Source organism: Triturus cristatus, chromosome 9 (genome assembly GCF_964204655.1).
Source record: "Triturus cristatus chromosome 9, aTriCri1.1, whole genome shotgun sequence".
NCBI classification, from domain to species: domain Eukaryota; kingdom Metazoa; phylum Chordata; class Amphibia; order Caudata; family Salamandridae; genus Triturus; species Triturus cristatus.
Window position 1 is genome coordinate 1,148,085,222 of NC_140592.1, and position 16,780 is coordinate 1,148,102,001.

Consider the following 16,780-nt stretch of genomic DNA (forward strand, 5'->3'; position numbering starts at 1 on the left):
CGAGCTCAAGCTTGTCTAATTATTTGACTAAGGGCCTGTAACATAGAGGACATTTAACAGCACAGTCCTTCCTTGGATAAACAACCAGAAGGGAGTCTCCAGGAGATCAGGTTAGGGTCTACTCAGCCTAAGGCAGTCAGTCTTAGTCCTGGAAGGTTTATGGACCAATCTCTGGTAAATAGAGCTAAGTGTTGTTTATGGACCCATTTCTGGTAAATAGAGCTATGTGTTAGTTGTTGGGGACAGGAAACTAGGTTCTTATCAGTAAAAGTCTTCTTAATTTAACAATTGGGAAAGGAGGGTTAAACAGACTCCAAAAAAGTAGCTGAGCATAAGCATGCCCTTTGGGGACAGTAGGAGAGGAGGACTAATAGTGGAGGGTTTGGCTGGGGGCTCACACTGTATGTGCTTATGGTTGGTGGTGCTTGGGGTACCAGTAGTATTTCCCGTGTTTAACATACTGGTGGACGTCTCATACCAAATTTGTGAGAGGGAGGGAGCCAGAAACCACAATTAGGGCAGTAGAAGGGAGCCTTTCAGAAAGAGTCTCTTTAAAGGAGTCTGCCAGGCTGAGGAAAGGCATTCTAATGACAACTCTAAAAAGGCGATTATTCTTCATGAGCAGTTAGAAAGCACTTTCATGACTTGTCGTTTGGCAAGGACAGGTGATGAAGGAATTTTAGTAGCAAAGTTGTTAGTGTTCCCAATTGTGAGGCAGCAGGGGGGACAGAGGGAGGTCAGAAATGAGGATGCATTAAGGGCCCAAGAATTTGTTAAGTAGGCCAGAGGGTAAGAGAGAATGCACATAAAGAGAAGAGCAGAGGAAGGTCTGCTTAAAATAGCCAAAATTATCGCTGTAGGTTAGTGCCATTGGATTAAACCCACACTGCCTTCCAGGTTTCTTTTACCCTCTAATTCTCCTTTTTTATAGGCTTGGTGTAATGGAGAAACTGAGTCAGTAGGTAGTAGTTGAGTTGGTTGACAATTAGCTGTTTGTCGTAGCGGCAGAGTGTTGGTTGGCTCTTGTAAGTAAGGGACAGGAGAAATTAGACCACTAAGGCACTAGATTAGGGAGAGGTCTATTTTAATTGGACGAGAGTGGTGCTGATATGCCTATGAAGCCTGCCACATTTAAGTGACATCAGCAAGGCGGGAGATAAGCATTAAGTGGTGTAACTGTAGCTAGAGGAGCACGTCTTCCAAAGTATAGATGTTTGAGCTGATGTAGAGGCACACGCAGAGCAGTGTCAAAGGAAGGTGAAGGTTGGTGGGGGGGTGCAAGAGTGGATTATGGAGTATTTGACCATGAAGTGTCCGACAGGCAGTGCGAGGAGCGTTATGTGAATGTAAGCAATGTGGCTGATTGAGGAGAAGCTCATGTCCCAAAGGAAGCATGATGGTAGAAAAGAGAGAAAGAGCATGGAAAGGAAATAATAAGGATAAAAATAATTATTTAAATTTAAGAGTTTAAAGAAGGTTGGAAGGATATTATTACGATTGAGACAAGTGACTCAAAGAGAAGGAGTGTAAAGAGGGCATCAGGTGGCATACATTAATTTTGAAATACCCAGAAATAATTATGCCTTGAGTAAAAATCAAAAGTTGAGGAGACAGGATTCTTAGTTGACAGACATTTTTGCAAGCTATGATATTACAATGCCTCTCTACTGCTGTTGTTAATTGCTGCTGGCAGTAGCAGTATTACAGAGACAGACATATAATGGCACCTTCTTGTCCTTGACATAAAATATATTCGGTAAAGACCATGCCAACAGAATATCTGGTCTAAAATGCTTAGAGAATATCACACCTTTCTTAAAAGCTATACTCCTGTGTACAAGAACAATACAAGTCAAGATATTCTCTACCATGCTGCCTGGTCTGTGTCCTGCCTACCTCACAAAGGCTCAGAGTGTCTATTAGGACATACCCTGTCACTACCAAATGTGCAAAGACCATATGTCTAATGTCTGGCCTTCTTTCACTGTGGTGCAATAAGTCCAAGAACTATCTCGACTATGGTCATGTTGTTCAGACAGTGCACGGATGTGTTGTCATCTGTATACCCTTGCCCTAGTCAGAGGAATGCCAATAGTGTAAACTTGACTGCTCTCAATGTCTGAAGATTAATGCGGAGACTGGCCTGATCAGGAGCCCAGTGATTGCTGATAACGTTAAGCCAGGCGCATCCCTGCATTCAGATAGGGAGGAGTCCATTAACAAAGTCACAAGAGGCCAAGGCTTGTCAAAAGACTCACACAGAAGCTGGTTGTTTAGAACTGACAACCTGACAATAGAGACTTGCAGAAAGGGAGAGAGGGAATTATCAATGTAACCTGCAGGACAAAAATTGCACGTGATGCCATGACCTTAAAGAGACCCACAGAAAATGTATCATATGCAAGTGTGTTGGCGCAAGACAAAGCAAGCTTGATGACTATCATTCTCCCCGACAGTGAAACACTCTCCCTGCATGGACTTCCAAAATGGTAAAAATGAATAAACTTTAGAATGTTGTAGTAAGGCAACATTTTTGCAATTCAAGGAGAAGCCCAGAGAATGACGTTGGGTGCATGTCTTCTGCAGATTGGCTCTCTCTGACAGACAACCATACTCGGGCTGGTATGAGGTGGAAGACAAAGTGGTAAACTGTTATTTTCATCTTTGACAGCAAACCTACGGCAAATACTGGCATTGTGAGTAGACTGGAATGAGGCAATATGAGTCCAAGAGGGAGAATATTCAGTCCTCATCTGACAGATGCACAGAATTTTATCCAAGCTGGCCATCTTGAATTTTTCTTTTGGTAAGAGTTTGTTCAGTAATTTAAGTTCTGCAACACAACAAAACTCGACATCCAAGATGTTGTTTCGAAAAATGAGTGGGGTAAAGGTGAGCACTGAGGAATGATGACAGTATATCAACAAAACATTGTAAAAGGGCCCACAGTTTTGACACAAGCTCCTCACACTCCTCACAATAATTCATTTCTTTACATCTGATTGAATGATTGGAGGTGTGGCACAGAAAGGCAGTGTCGAAGTAGAAGTAGTTTGGCTTCTAAGGGACTTCTCTACTTGGTGGGAAGGGCATTATTTTGCTAGGAATTTTCAGTTTCTCCAATTGCTGATGCATCAGCTTCAGTGAGCACAGCAAATTGTGGCCCTCCTAAACTAAACCTTTTCAAGAGAGATATCAGCCTTTCCAGGTCCACCTTGCAAGTTTCTTGGAGAGTCTGGTATTTGTGGGCTAGAAGATGATTCATAAAATAAGTTGAGATCGGAATGTTGACTTAAATATTTTCTTGCCTGTGCACCCTCCTTTCTCTTGGCTCCTCCTAAGCTTTCTAAAAACAATGTCCCCATAGATCGTGGAGGCCGACTTACAATGTTAATAAAGTGATGTGTTATATTATCAAGCAGGTCTTTCTTGAGGTTCTGATTTAGTATGCAACACCATTATAATTACTTAATAAGAATTTCTTTTTATGGCTTCTGTATTATGCTATTAATCAATAAAAAGACAGAGAGAAAATCGGAGTCTACGTTTTTCTGCCCAGCAAACTTTGAATGGGCCTCCAATTGCAGTTAAACCATATAGTGTCTGCATTGTATTTATCTGCAGACTTCAACACCTGTATATATGAAAATGCAATTGGTGCCATTAAACCACCAAGACATCTGGGCCAAGAGATAAAAGTGTTCTTTAACCGGTTCTATTCCATCTCCCTTACTCAAGCTCAATATTCTCCATTATGATCATTCCTTTCCTAAAGTTTCTCTTAATGAAGGAACCCAATGTATTATAAGTACACAAGCTTAAAAGAATATAAAATATGCTTCATTTGGTGAAATAGGAATTAAAGTGAATTAAACGTGGTACAGGCAGATTTGGATTGTTAGGCTGTGAATTTCCAGTTTTTAGTGTCTCAAGGGACATAACCAATATGAACCTACCCGATTCTCCCTTGTAGCGGATGTTATGGAATTCTGCGTAGAAGACAGCCTTCTCCAGCATTCCTAGGAAGATGACGGCACCGATCCAGAACTGGATCCTTAACAGGTTTCGCCAATAGCAGACTGACCACACCAACCAGACGAAACCAAACAAAGTGTATACAATGCACATCACCATGAAAAACTAAAGAGCAGGAACAAGAAAGAGAGGGAAACTGTATGATGAGTAAGAAAAGAAAATGCTACTTACGAAAAGAAAATCAAAAAAGAAAATCAACATCACAGTTGAAAGCACCAAACCATATAGGGTCCTATAAACACACAAATCCTTAAATCTATGAATCATAGACTTTGATATAGGATTTCTATGGATTTACACAGTCAAGCAATTTATTGTTTGATTAATTAAAATCATTAACAGAGCAAACATCCAGACCATCATCATAAAAGCAAATAGAAAACACACATAATAGGCTAAAAAGAGGCTCAGTGAAGAACCTGTATAAGCCCCAGAATATAAATAAAAAACAAGTCTTCCATCTTAAGATTTCAGCCTCTATGAATCAATCAGTTATTATTAATATTAGACCTAATTTATAAAGCGCATGGTTACGCCCAAAGGCGTGTCCCCGCACTGGAGATAGAAAGCCCCAAAAGCCAACCACCCAACAGTCCTACCTATTAACAGTACGAGAACAGAGAGCATTCTAGCACCAGGAATATCCGACATGACCCTGTCCCAGAGCCAATTGATACAGCCAAGTTTTAAGCCTATTACGACAGACTATTTCTGAAAGTTCCATCCCCAGCTGAAGAGGCAGGGAGTTCCAAAGCTTCACCGCCAGAAAACCAAGGAAGCAACCGCCCATCCTGGCTTTGCTCACCCGAGGAACCACTGCCATGTTGGTCCCTGAAGGCCTGAGACTGAGGCTTGAATGGTGGCCTTTCACCAGTGATGCAAAGTATTGTGGGCCCCTGCCATTGAACGTTCTATGGCAAAAGCCCATAGCTTTGAACAGAATTCTTTCGCTGAGTGGCAGCCAATGCAAGGTGGCAAAGGCTGGACTTGCGGGTGCCCATCTAGGTAAATACAACACTAGGTGTAAGGCCGCATTTTGTACCCTCTGCAACTTCTGAGTCTCCCTTTAGTTCTCCCAGGTAAAGGACATTGCAATAATCTAACTGCGCAGTCACCAATGCCCGCACAATGGTTTTCCTACCACTTACAGGGAGGAGGTCCATGATTTTTCTTAACACTTTAAGGATTTTAAAGCACTTCCCTGCAACACAAGCTATCTAATGTTCAAAAGACAGTTTCGGATCGAACCAAACTTCCAAGTTCTTGACCTTTTCCTTAGGGGCTGTAGCAGCGCCCATTACATCAGGCCACCAGGCTGGTGTCCAGATGGAGGAAGAATTACCAACAATGAGGACCTCGTTTTTATTGGCATTAAGTCTGAGGCCCCTGGAATAAGGTGACAATCATCTGAGAATTATTGGCATAGGACACAAAGGTCACACTCGATGATCTCTGCAAGGTAGCACATATATAGACTGAAGAGTGTAGGGCTCAACGAGGAGCCCCCTGTGGCACCCCCTGTGGCAGTGGCAGCGGATAAGAGGAGAAAGGCTTTTGAGCAACTTGAAAAGAGCAGTCCTGGAGAAAGGAGGTCAGCCACCTTAGAGCATAGCCCCCTACACCGCAGTCCCCAGTCCGATCTAATAGGAGGCTATGAGACACGATGTTGAAAGCTGTGCTCAGATCCAGCATTATTATTGCTGCCATCTGACTTCCATCGTTACAGCGCCAATGTTATTCTAATATGATTTAAAACATGAACAGAAGACGAGTGATCCATGTTAAGATCATAGCCTCCTTAAATCGATCCGATATTCTAATGTAATTTAAGACAGCACATTTAAGTCCTTTTCTTAAATGTACTTAACATAATTTTTAAAAACTTCCCATAACAAGCCAGGACTGTTGTATCTGAAGAGGTAAGACAGAGTGATAGGCCTCCTTGCAAGTTTGGCCCCCAAGTAATAAAAACAGAGGTTTCAAAAGGATACAGGAAGCGTGCCCAATTTTAAGTCAACAGAGGAGCAAATGGGTTAAAGATTCAGTTTTATAACTGCAGAACCTGCACTTTGAAGTTGATGATCCGTGCCTCCATTGCAGTTGAACGTCTTTAATTGGAAGGGCCAGGAATCTTGCAACCAAAATGTTTCTCCTGCATTCACATTCAAGTAATGTCGTAGACACTTATTTTCATAAGAGGTAAGGGTGGTTTTAAACTGTTACACATTTCTGGTGTCTCACAAAATGTATGAGGAGTTTGCATGAATAGTAATCTCCAGATGCACTCCCTGCCCAGTATGAGCATTTCAGTGGACAGTCCACCTGACATACATTTTCTCAAAGTACACATTGAAGAAATTTCCCATAGCATTTTTGTTTCCTTCCATGGAGACAAATGTTATCATTTAAGAACATCCTTCCCATACCCTGTGAAAAATGGTGTGAAAAACTATTTTCCACCCCGGAAGGCAATTGCCCAAGCATCCACAGGAGATAATTTAGAATGTGTGCATTGGGCGTGTTAGAGCTTGAGCTCCCATAAACACAGCTTTATCATGATCCCTCAAGCCCCTAAATTCCCTCAGCCACCACCTCTACAATCATGTCAGAAAACAATTTGCCAGTCAATTCTAAGAAACTGTCCCCATTTGTATATTTCATCTAACAGCGGAAATTTCCACTGGGATCTGAAATTTACCAACAATAGATCACTTTTTGTGCACATTACGTTGCATACACACACGTAAAAACCTCTGAACTGTGCCTGTTACCAAACGGTTCTGTACTTCCCATATCCAGCAGAGACTTCATTTCCTACTATAGTTTAAAATATCTGAAGAAAAACCTCTTAGTGCTTCACTTTTACATCCTATTTTTGGGCAGCAATCAAGAGATGAAATAAGAGCACTCCTCATACACTGTTAATATGCATTGAAATAGTCAACAAATATTATTCAAACTTAAATTGGTGATGTGCAGTCCTGCCCTAACGGGTTGTGTCCTTAACAAGCCAGGACATTAAAGCAAAGAAAGCTATCAAAATATACCACAGTTTTCCTTGGATAACCATATCTTCTGCTTAGATCCTGGAATGAGAACTCTTGAGAATATTCATTTGTATCTTCTGTTCCCCAGGCGTTTTTGTTTGTCATGTCTTTGGATCCATTGTTTTTTTTTTAAACATCTTTTCATTAAGCTTAGAGCAAGCAGTGAAGAGACAAAATATACCAGAGGGGATCATGTGTACAAATAGAAGTAACAATCTATAATTGTAGGTTTACTGGTCACACTCGCCAGCACCCAATTCACCCTATGCCTCTCAGGCACCAGTGGGCCACACAGGGAGTGGCGACTTCAGCAGTAACCGCAATTAGGGCGACACGGAGACTGCCTCTGTAGATAATCCATTTACCCCACATCCGCTCCCATTTTCTGGGGCAGCCACGGCTTTCGTAAACTGCTTTTTCTCAGCCATCATGCACCAGTCCATGTCCCTTTTCCAATCTTTCAGGAGTGGTGCGGACATAGCCCCCCATAAGCATGCTGTGTTGTTTGGCAATTGCCATGGCCAAGGTCATCTAGATCTGGTCCATTTGGTTAAGGTCTGTTGCATCCCATACATTGAGAGGGCACCACTTGCCAGAGAACAGATTTTTGGTTCTATTGTTGCCTGTTTATTGTGCTCCAGCATGCCGCAGGCTGAAGGGACCTTTTTCGTGACATGAGAGAGACTTGCTCATAAGGCATGAATTTCAGAGGAAGGTGACAGTTATTACTGGGTGATATTGACAGGACTACTCCCCCTCTGTGGCTGTTTAAATGTGACCAGGTATATAGTATATATATATATATATATATATATAGTATATATATATATATATATATATATATATATATATATATATATTCATAGCAGCGTTCCTTGCGCGCCCTTATTGTGGGTTTCGGCAGGGGGGTGGCTGCAACCTGTGTCAGATTGACTGCACAGCCGAAGACAGGCCTTATTAGCATTCCAAAGGTCTCTGCACATTGCTTCTTATTTGGTTTGAATTGTGCCCCAAAGCTAGACCACTGCTAATGATTCACTGATAGGTGCCATGCCAGTAAAGACTTTTTTAAGTGAGAGGATCCCACTGGGAATGGAGAGGGGGGAACAGCAGATTTGCATATTGAAGAACTAGAACTTCCATTGGGCCTTTTTTAGTTGTTTATGTCCCCTAATCTTAGTCCCATGGTAGAAAAGGTTTTAGGGCCAAATCCTGAAAAGAGCCCTTGAGATTAGCCACTGCATCCCCTGAATTGCTGTAACCAGTCAGGAGACCCTTACGCATTCCCTTCCCTCAATGTGTGCCCTTGTATTTGGTGGATTCACACCATGTAGGAAGCATCCCCCTGTTTGTCCATAGGTTCAGTCAAAATATCATTATCGCCGCATAACATCTTTTTGTACATGAAAAAGGGTCCATAAACTGTTACTTTTTCCTGAGAAGATGAGGGTGCAGCTTGTCTCTAGCAGGTTTTTTGGTAGAAACCTGCAAGACAACATTAATGGGGGTGCAACTATGCATAACAGCCTCTAACCAGGGGCCCTGTAGTGGTGAGAAGAAAACAAAGGCTTCCTACACCTGAAGAACATCGGTGGTCACCTATGTGCCAGAATACAGTAGAAGGATGACGGCTAATGCTCAGCACCAGGAAGACAGGTTTTGCTGTTCCTCTCAATCAGCGAGAGAAGAATAGTCCAGGGTGGTAAGCATCTTTCCTAGTGCCCCCCTTATGGTCAAAACAAACAACACTGTGACAGTGCACTGTCAGGCAGCATGGCACAAAATCCAAATTAGTTTTGAAAAACACACGGCTTATCTGCCCGTTGCTTTTGACATGAGCACGACTGATGGTGGATATGCACTTTCCAGATCTTCAAAATACTAAATGCAATAAACTAAGTGAACATTTGAAGAGCTCTGTGAGTACTTAACTACTAAGTTCTTGCAGAATTCTTCAACCACTGGGAAGTCTTTGCGATCAAGTATCCAGAGCCCAGTTCAATAATAAAAGGCCACTGATGGACTGATCAAACTGCTTTCTTTACGATTTTGTTACAACAGGACCTCTGCCAAAGGAGGCCCTCATTCAAAAACAGCACAGGGTGTAGAGGACTGGTGACACCAGTGATAGTATCGGGACCACCCTCTCTCATCAGAGAAACCACAAAGGAGACTTCTAAGCAGACTGAATCTCATTTATAAACAGACATGATACTACACCACACCCTTCCATTGATGAATGGCTCCGTCTGACTCCAGCTTACTGTCAATATAAGTAATAGAAAAGCTTCAGCAAGACAGCCAAATCTCATAATCAAAAACAAAGGATGAGTGGCACTCCCTCCAGGACATTGTTCTTCAAGTGTTTTAAATGTAATTCAAGAAAATACAGCACAACAGGAATTTGAAACAGGACCTTGATTACAGATAATTCATGGACCCCACCACCCTCTTTCCTCCCACCCTCTACATATGCAGAGTAGAGCAAAGCTGGGCGTCATGGTCACCTCAACAATGTTGAGAAGTTTAAATGGTTTATGAAGAACAAGAGGTATCATGCCTTGAAGAGGCAATACGCCCATTTTTACTGTTTGGCTAGTTATTGTCAAAATACTTTGCATTGACATTAGTACAGTAGACGCCATATATTTCCCACAACAAATGCTGATGCCTGCCATCTTTTTCACTTTTCTAGAAGCAAGGATAATATTATTAAAACATCCAGTTTGAGGAATTGCCGGGATGATTGCGCTGTGTTGTGCCCTGGATGTTGACCATAATTGTTTTCAAAATACATGGCCTGACCAAGACCTTTTAGTATTCTCTGTAATTTTAGTATGGCACTATTGTTTGTTTTTAAAAGTTATTTTCAAATAAGTTGACTTAACATTAGAAATGTTGACATCATTAACGCTGTCAATTATTGTATTTTATTGTTGATCCTCGTGACACCAAACATGTTGGCTGTCAACAATAAAATTACGTTGTGGAGAAGAAGAAAAACTGTTTGGGGACCATCTTCTTCTTCGAATAACATAGCACTGTCAATGTTAGTTGAACATATACTTAAGTCTAAACTTCAATGTCTCTTGCAGAAGAAAGGTTTTGGCTCTCATATGAATTTTATTCAGTACTGGATCATAATAAAGTTTAGTAAAGAACACATTGTTTCTCCTTTCAGAAAGTCATTTCAGATATTCACATAAATTAGGCTATTTTTAACCTTTTCTATACCAAACAGATGCCTCCAGTGGACAGCTTGCTTCAAAAGAAACCTGTAATCAGGTTTTATTTAACCAACACCCAAACCAAGTTTAAATTGTACCAGCTCACTATGAAAGGCGAGGCTACTCATGCTGGTTTAGCCCATTCAAAATAACTCATAGCTAGTTAGACAGTTTCCGGCATCACTGCTTGTTATCACAAATCTGACAGGCTCATTTTGGCAACACCTAGTGTATATTCCATTACATGTAAAGCAGATATGCTGCTCGAATGAGGAACTTGCCTGTCATTGAGATTAGTTCAAGTTGTTGGCCACTTTTACTGCTTAGATTCCGACTACAGCACTGATACCCCTGATAGGTCAGGCCTCCAAGCGCAACTTATTTGCATAACTGATTTTTTGATGGCCACTTTTCCCTTAGTTCCTGGTTTTACATAGCCAATGCCAAGAATTATATTTCTATTCTATTCCAAATAATAACAAAGATTTCATAATGGAGAAGCTATAGATAAACATGTTGGTCTTCCAGTTAAACTACCTGTAAGACCCTAGTATACGGCACTAAGCAGTACCCAGGATATGTTAGTTCAATATCAGAAGTGGACTGCAGCACTCATTGTGCCATCCTGTCAGGACCCCCCTGGCGAGCGCCGGCAGCGAAACAACGTTGTTCGCTCACCGCGCCGCCCGAACTACATCTCCCATGGGGCTTAGCGCGTCTCGCGAGACTACGCGCCCCAGACGCATAAAGCAGGAAGTCCCTGGCCTCCCGATGTCAGAAATTCGTTCGTGGAGACGTCTTCTTCATCCGATCCTTGTTCCAGGTCCGTTACCTTGAGTACGGTAAGGGTGCTTGCACCAACAGTCTTTGGAACTCCGTGTATGAGCGGGTGCTCATACGGAGGCTGGCGAAAGAACCCTGGCGGATTTAATCGGCCTGCATTTATCGGCAGGCGGGGAGAGCGAGGCTCTCGCTTTGGATGTGTTCGGCCTGCTTTGTCGGCCGGCGGGGTGGGGGCGCATAGCCTGAAAAAGACCATAGGAATATTGCACGGTCCAGTGCGACCGGAGAGCACAGAACAAGGAAGCTCATTTGCGCAGGGCCATACCTTGTTTGCATGAAATGATATACATAACTTTACGCTACCAGTGTCAATAGCACACGAAGGGGAGAGTGTGGTGAATGCTTGAAGGGGCATACAGTGATTGATGCAATACCGTGTCGTATTGTCTAACTGGTGTATTCTATGGCTCTATCTTAACAGGGGTTATCACGAGTGGTAGAGGGCTACGCTCTACCCCTGTGAGGCACGATGGAGTCAAGTGGAGGGTATGTGATGGTTCATGCTGTAGGGCCTCATTATCCAGAGAGGGATCCTGTTGTGGGGGTTGACCATTGTTTATTTGTCATTGCTACAGAAAAAAACCCCCACCACAAGCAAAGTCCGCCCACCTCTCAACCAACCCTCAACTTTAATTCACCATCGCCATGATAAGAATGGATGTTATTTTCCTTTACAGGTATAGGGGCTAGGGGATATAACAGGTCCAGAAAACAAGTGTTGGTTCTTGCATATGTTTGAGGTGATCCTTATTGGTGTGTGTTCTGTTCTTTCTCTTTACAGATCTCCCTCCCTGGCGTTCCCTTCCTTTCCTTCCCTCGCTTGATCCTTCCGCTGACCTGTGCCGTTACGGCAATCAGGCTTGGTTAGATCAAGAGGTGGACCCCTCAATCATCAACCCGCTCCTGAGGACCAGTCGGCACAACACATCCACTACAGTGGCAATGTAAAGACGACTTCCACCCGTAGCCTGACTTTGCAGGTTTTAACAGCAAATTCGACCTGTCAAAATTAACTCCAATTGACAGACTTAACCCTTCCTTTTAAATATTTATAAGTCATGTAAACCTTATTGAACATAAGGCAAGGCTGATGCTTACAGGGAAGAAAGAAGATTGTGCTCACCGTGATATAACTCCTTGGCCCAGAGCAATAACAACCCTGGAGGCTGACCGACCACACTTAGGAAAGTTGGAGTCTAGGGCCTCAAGCCATTCCTATACAAACACAGACATACTGGAGAAGGTCGCCTAGCAGTATTACACAACATCAGCTGCATGGGAGAATCTGGAAGGCTCATGCTCAAAATGGTAATTATAGTACTTGAGACACTGCAATTAAGTATTGGAGAAAAAAAATGATATAGGCATGCCTAAATCCTGATCATAGGAACCAGAACTGGCAAAAGAAATGTTTTTGAGTTTCCAAAAACATAAAACAGCTAATGAGGCAAAGCATGGCAAGCTCCCAAGTGGCAGCATCTCCCTGTAGAGCTCTGGTGCGGCTCCCACTTGGAAGCAAGTTCTAGTGGCCAGGTACATAAGGAGGCTCCTGAAATAAAGAACCCATTTACTAGAGCTTTGAAAACATGAACATACTGATATTTGAAGACCAGAAATGGACTCTTAATCCCATTAATTATGAGTCAGAAGCAAACGCCCTGTGCAGAGATCTAGCAGTCAAGAGGAGTGTTGGGATGCCTTGAACCAGTGTTGCAAAAGCTCCAAGAGCCTATAAATCATGGGCCAGTAGTGCACACCATGCCAAGATCCACCAGTCAAGATGGACACCGGTGTGTGCCTTGGTGGTTTGAAACATGGTTGCAGAGAAATTTGGGAACTGCAGTCTATAGAGAGGCTGTCAGGATGTTTTGTGGTTTCATGACTTAGATAATTTAAATAAAATAGTAACATATATTAAAGTGACTTTAACAAGCAGAGAAAGGAACCAAACTGATTGGGAAATCTAGTGTCCCAAATGTATAAAACAACACAGACACAGGGTTAGATTACTGAACTGCATCAATGTAGATACATTTTAAACTCAAGTTCATGCTTACTCGCAGTCTATCTAAATGGTAAAATACATAACCCTCCTTCCCATAAATGGGTAAGCATCCTTATATGTTCCCACATGGTTATGTGACAGTTACCTAGTTATAAGAGAAGAATAGTTGCAAAGATTTCTCGCTTTGCACAAAACAAAAAGGTTGGGAAGTAATAGAAGGATAATATGATCATTTGTAAGGTACCTCTAAAATTGGATAAAATTGATCCAAATTAATGTTTTGTTATTTTGAATATCTCCACAAGTTGCACTTTGCCCTATGAATTTACGCACTGTATATTTTGAATTATACCTCTGCTTTTATTTTTAGAAAGTGACTCGGTTTATGCTAAAGATATTTTATAGTTTTTAACAGAAACAAACAAATACAATTTAATTAATGTTGACAATTCTGAACTAAGCGAGTTATGGCACATGTTTCATGTTCAACCCTATAGATCCCTTCAGCTTATACCAGAGTTCGACCCCAAGCAACAGGGTGCTAGAGGGCGCCGAGGGAATGAGTGACCTCCTGTGAAGGAAGGAAATAATCCTCCAAATGCATCCTGATAAGCTAGCCATCCACCAATAAAAACTATATGCCTGAGCACAACACTCTGTGCTGAGCCGGTTGAGTAGTTTTGCTGCTCTTGACAGGCAGGGAGACCCGAGAAGTGTGCCAGAGGAAGACCAGCAGCCATAGGCGGAATCAGCCATGCGGAAACTGAGGCCCGAACAAGGCTGGGACTTGCTTAAGATGACAGGTCCTAGTGCTGGGCCAGAAGAGAGGTGCTCCTGGGCGGTGTGGCCGGAAGCTGAAGATGTGAAGGCAGGCAGACTCTGGGATGCCACGACCGCCCTATAGTGAAGCAGTAGCCCGGCAGACAGTCCGGCAGTGAGAAAAGGTGATGAGTTCGGGGGGATTCGGGAACACATGCAGCGAGGAGACCACTCCCCTCTTTTCGGACAGTGTTGCAGGACCCCTAACTCCCTCAGTCTGGGACTGCTCCTCCCCCCTTGTCTGGACACTGACCAGACCCCGTCTCCTACTGATCTGCACTGTGGCCCATGTTGGCGGTGAGGGCCTGGGCTGTGCACTCTCTGGGTCTTAGTTTGGCATGACGTGGGTCTCTTGCTCACTTTGCCACTGGATTCAAACTAGCCTGGCTGATGAGGGGTGTTATGCAGAAACCGGTCCCAAGATGCTTGTTTCTGGTTTAGGGAGGACTTGGCTTGGCAGTTCGAGCAGGACTTTTCCCATGAGGAGCAGGGTCAAGACTGATTTGCATATGGCTGTGTCTGAACTGGGGTGGTTAAGTGAGCAAAAGAACAATGATTGATTTAACCCAGATCTAATAGTGACTGGGGGGTGAGTGTCTGAAATGTTTCAGCGCTCCGTCCATCATCTTATTGTGTTTGCTTTGCTCTGCATAGTAATGTGTACCCATTGCTCATTTGGCCCAGGCTACCGTCAAGCACACCACCACGTCCAAATATCATGAAACTATTAAACTACTGAGACTGGCACAAAATCTTACAACTGACGAGTGAAAGACAAAGCACCAAATTCGACAGAAACTCACTTTCATTATTCAAGGATTTTACACAATTGTTACAGGATTAGTCAGTCCAATCAAAATAAACCTGCTCGAGCTGGGGATTCAATATGCCATATTCCATCAGCCAGACTGAGACTGTTGACAGACAAGAAACCTCATATCTTTGCAAACCTAAGTGAAGCACACTCTTTCAACAACACCCGAGCTTGAGATGGGAACAGAGCGTCAGTAGGTTTGGCGGAATAATCTCCTGGTCAGTGAAGTGAAATAAAAACGTATACCTGGGGAACCTTTGGTGGTTGCAGTGAATATCCTATTGGTTGTCACAGACATGCAGGATTCTTCACAAACTCGTAGCCTAGCATCCAGGGCTGGTGAGCGCTAGGTTATTGACACATCTGTGACATAGCCTGCCGCTATAGGACTGTGGCTGGGTAAACCCGTGGCATGCATGGCTTACTGTACTGCAAATTATGTATACTTTTAATAATGGCCATTGATCCTACAGTGTGCTCTAAACCCTAACACTTTATAATGCTAGCCACACCCTGAGGCCATAAGTTAATTACCATTGTTTGCAACTTATTTTGTGTTTGGTATTATGTTTTTTGTAATTGGGGATTGCTAATTGGGGTTCATAAAGATGTTTGGACTCTATGTGTAAGGGGGTAGTGGTAAAGGGACAAAGTAAATTGTTAAATAGGCCAACAGTTTGCAAATTGTTATATGCATGGCGGAGAACTGCAGAGAAGTGGTAGGCAGCCATTGGATGGCAGGTGAGAGCCTATCTGGCACACTGCAAAGCATTCTGTACAGGTGACCAGTACAATATGCATGCTAACATGGAATGCCAGGGGAGTCAATGATTGCAGCAAAGCCAGACTGATACTTGACTATTTTATGATCCAGGAGACCCACTTGTCAGCTACTAGACTCGGCACATATGCCAGCAAATGGAAGGACTATCAATATGTCTCTACCTACTCATCATAGTCTAGAGGGGTGTCAATCTTGATTAGACGTAAAGTCCAATTTCAGCCACCATCTACCTCCTCTGATGACCAGGGCAGAAAAAAATATATGGATTTTGAGATAACTGAGCTCACTGGAAGTGGCTATGGACACGTAAAGCAGGTGTGTGAGACTTTTGTTTCACACAACTTGAATTTGCAACACAGATACATATCTAAGGCGTGAGATGTTATTTGAATTACGTTCCCTCTTAACATCACTTATTATTTAAGCATTAAACATATGCAAGCTCTCTTAACACTGCCAAGGCAATAGCAAATTAATGTGTAATGTCTTTTTTTATTTTAAAATCACAGTACAAAAGCATATACTAGCAGACTGTTTAATTGTGTTTGTAAATGTAAGATGCTTTACTTACAATCATAAGGGGATAATCGGAAAGAGGTAGGTAGTCATAAGGCCCCTTCACTTCCACAATCACTACAAATGCAAAACACAATAGCTGGTTAGTACAGGCACTACAAAAGTGCAATGAAATTCAGTCATCAGGATGTGAACCGTGATCAGGATTGCATGTCTAAGTATCTAGGATTCCATTTTTGAATGAGATGTGGGTTATATACATAAATTACCTTTTTTACAAACTCGGAATAAAAGTGTTACGCATCTGTAACATTGGTTCTTCTGCAAGAATATACTCAGCATATTGATAACCATACAGTAACCTTCAACGTTCACATGGGCAGATCAATGTACTCCAAATCAGTGCTCATGAGGTGTAAATTTGTCCTGACTGATTACATGTGTGCCAAGCCTGACTATATGACCTGTTGTACGGTTCTTATTCTGCACTGCAGATAGCAGTCAAATCATTGTGGTTGCTTCAATCGCCTATTTCTCTAATGAGTACCACTGAGGCAGCAGATACATCTAGCTATATGTGTTGCCACCTACCTTTACTCACTCTAAATATTAGTTTAACCAATTATTAGTCAAACAGTAAATCACAGGGCTTCAGCCAAGACTGGCCACTCTCCAGACTATATAGGTGTC

General features: G+C 42.6%; 1 protein-coding gene across 2 annotated transcripts in view; it reads right to left on the reverse strand.

The window, feature by feature from the left end:
• TMEM87A (transmembrane protein 87A) overlaps nucleotides 1-16,780 on the reverse strand; it is a 161,008-nt gene that overhangs the window by 96,228 nt on the left and 48,000 nt on the right. For both annotated transcript variants that reach the window (XM_085627094.1, XM_085627095.1), the window contains exons 8-9: nucleotides 16,146-16,207; nucleotides 3,957-4,140 (exon numbers count right to left, since the gene is read on the reverse strand). In XM_085627094.1, the coding sequence (XP_085483220.1) occupies nucleotides 3,957-4,140; nucleotides 16,146-16,207 (246 nt within the window). The remainder of the gene's footprint in view (nucleotides 1-3,956; nucleotides 4,141-16,145; nucleotides 16,208-16,780) is intronic.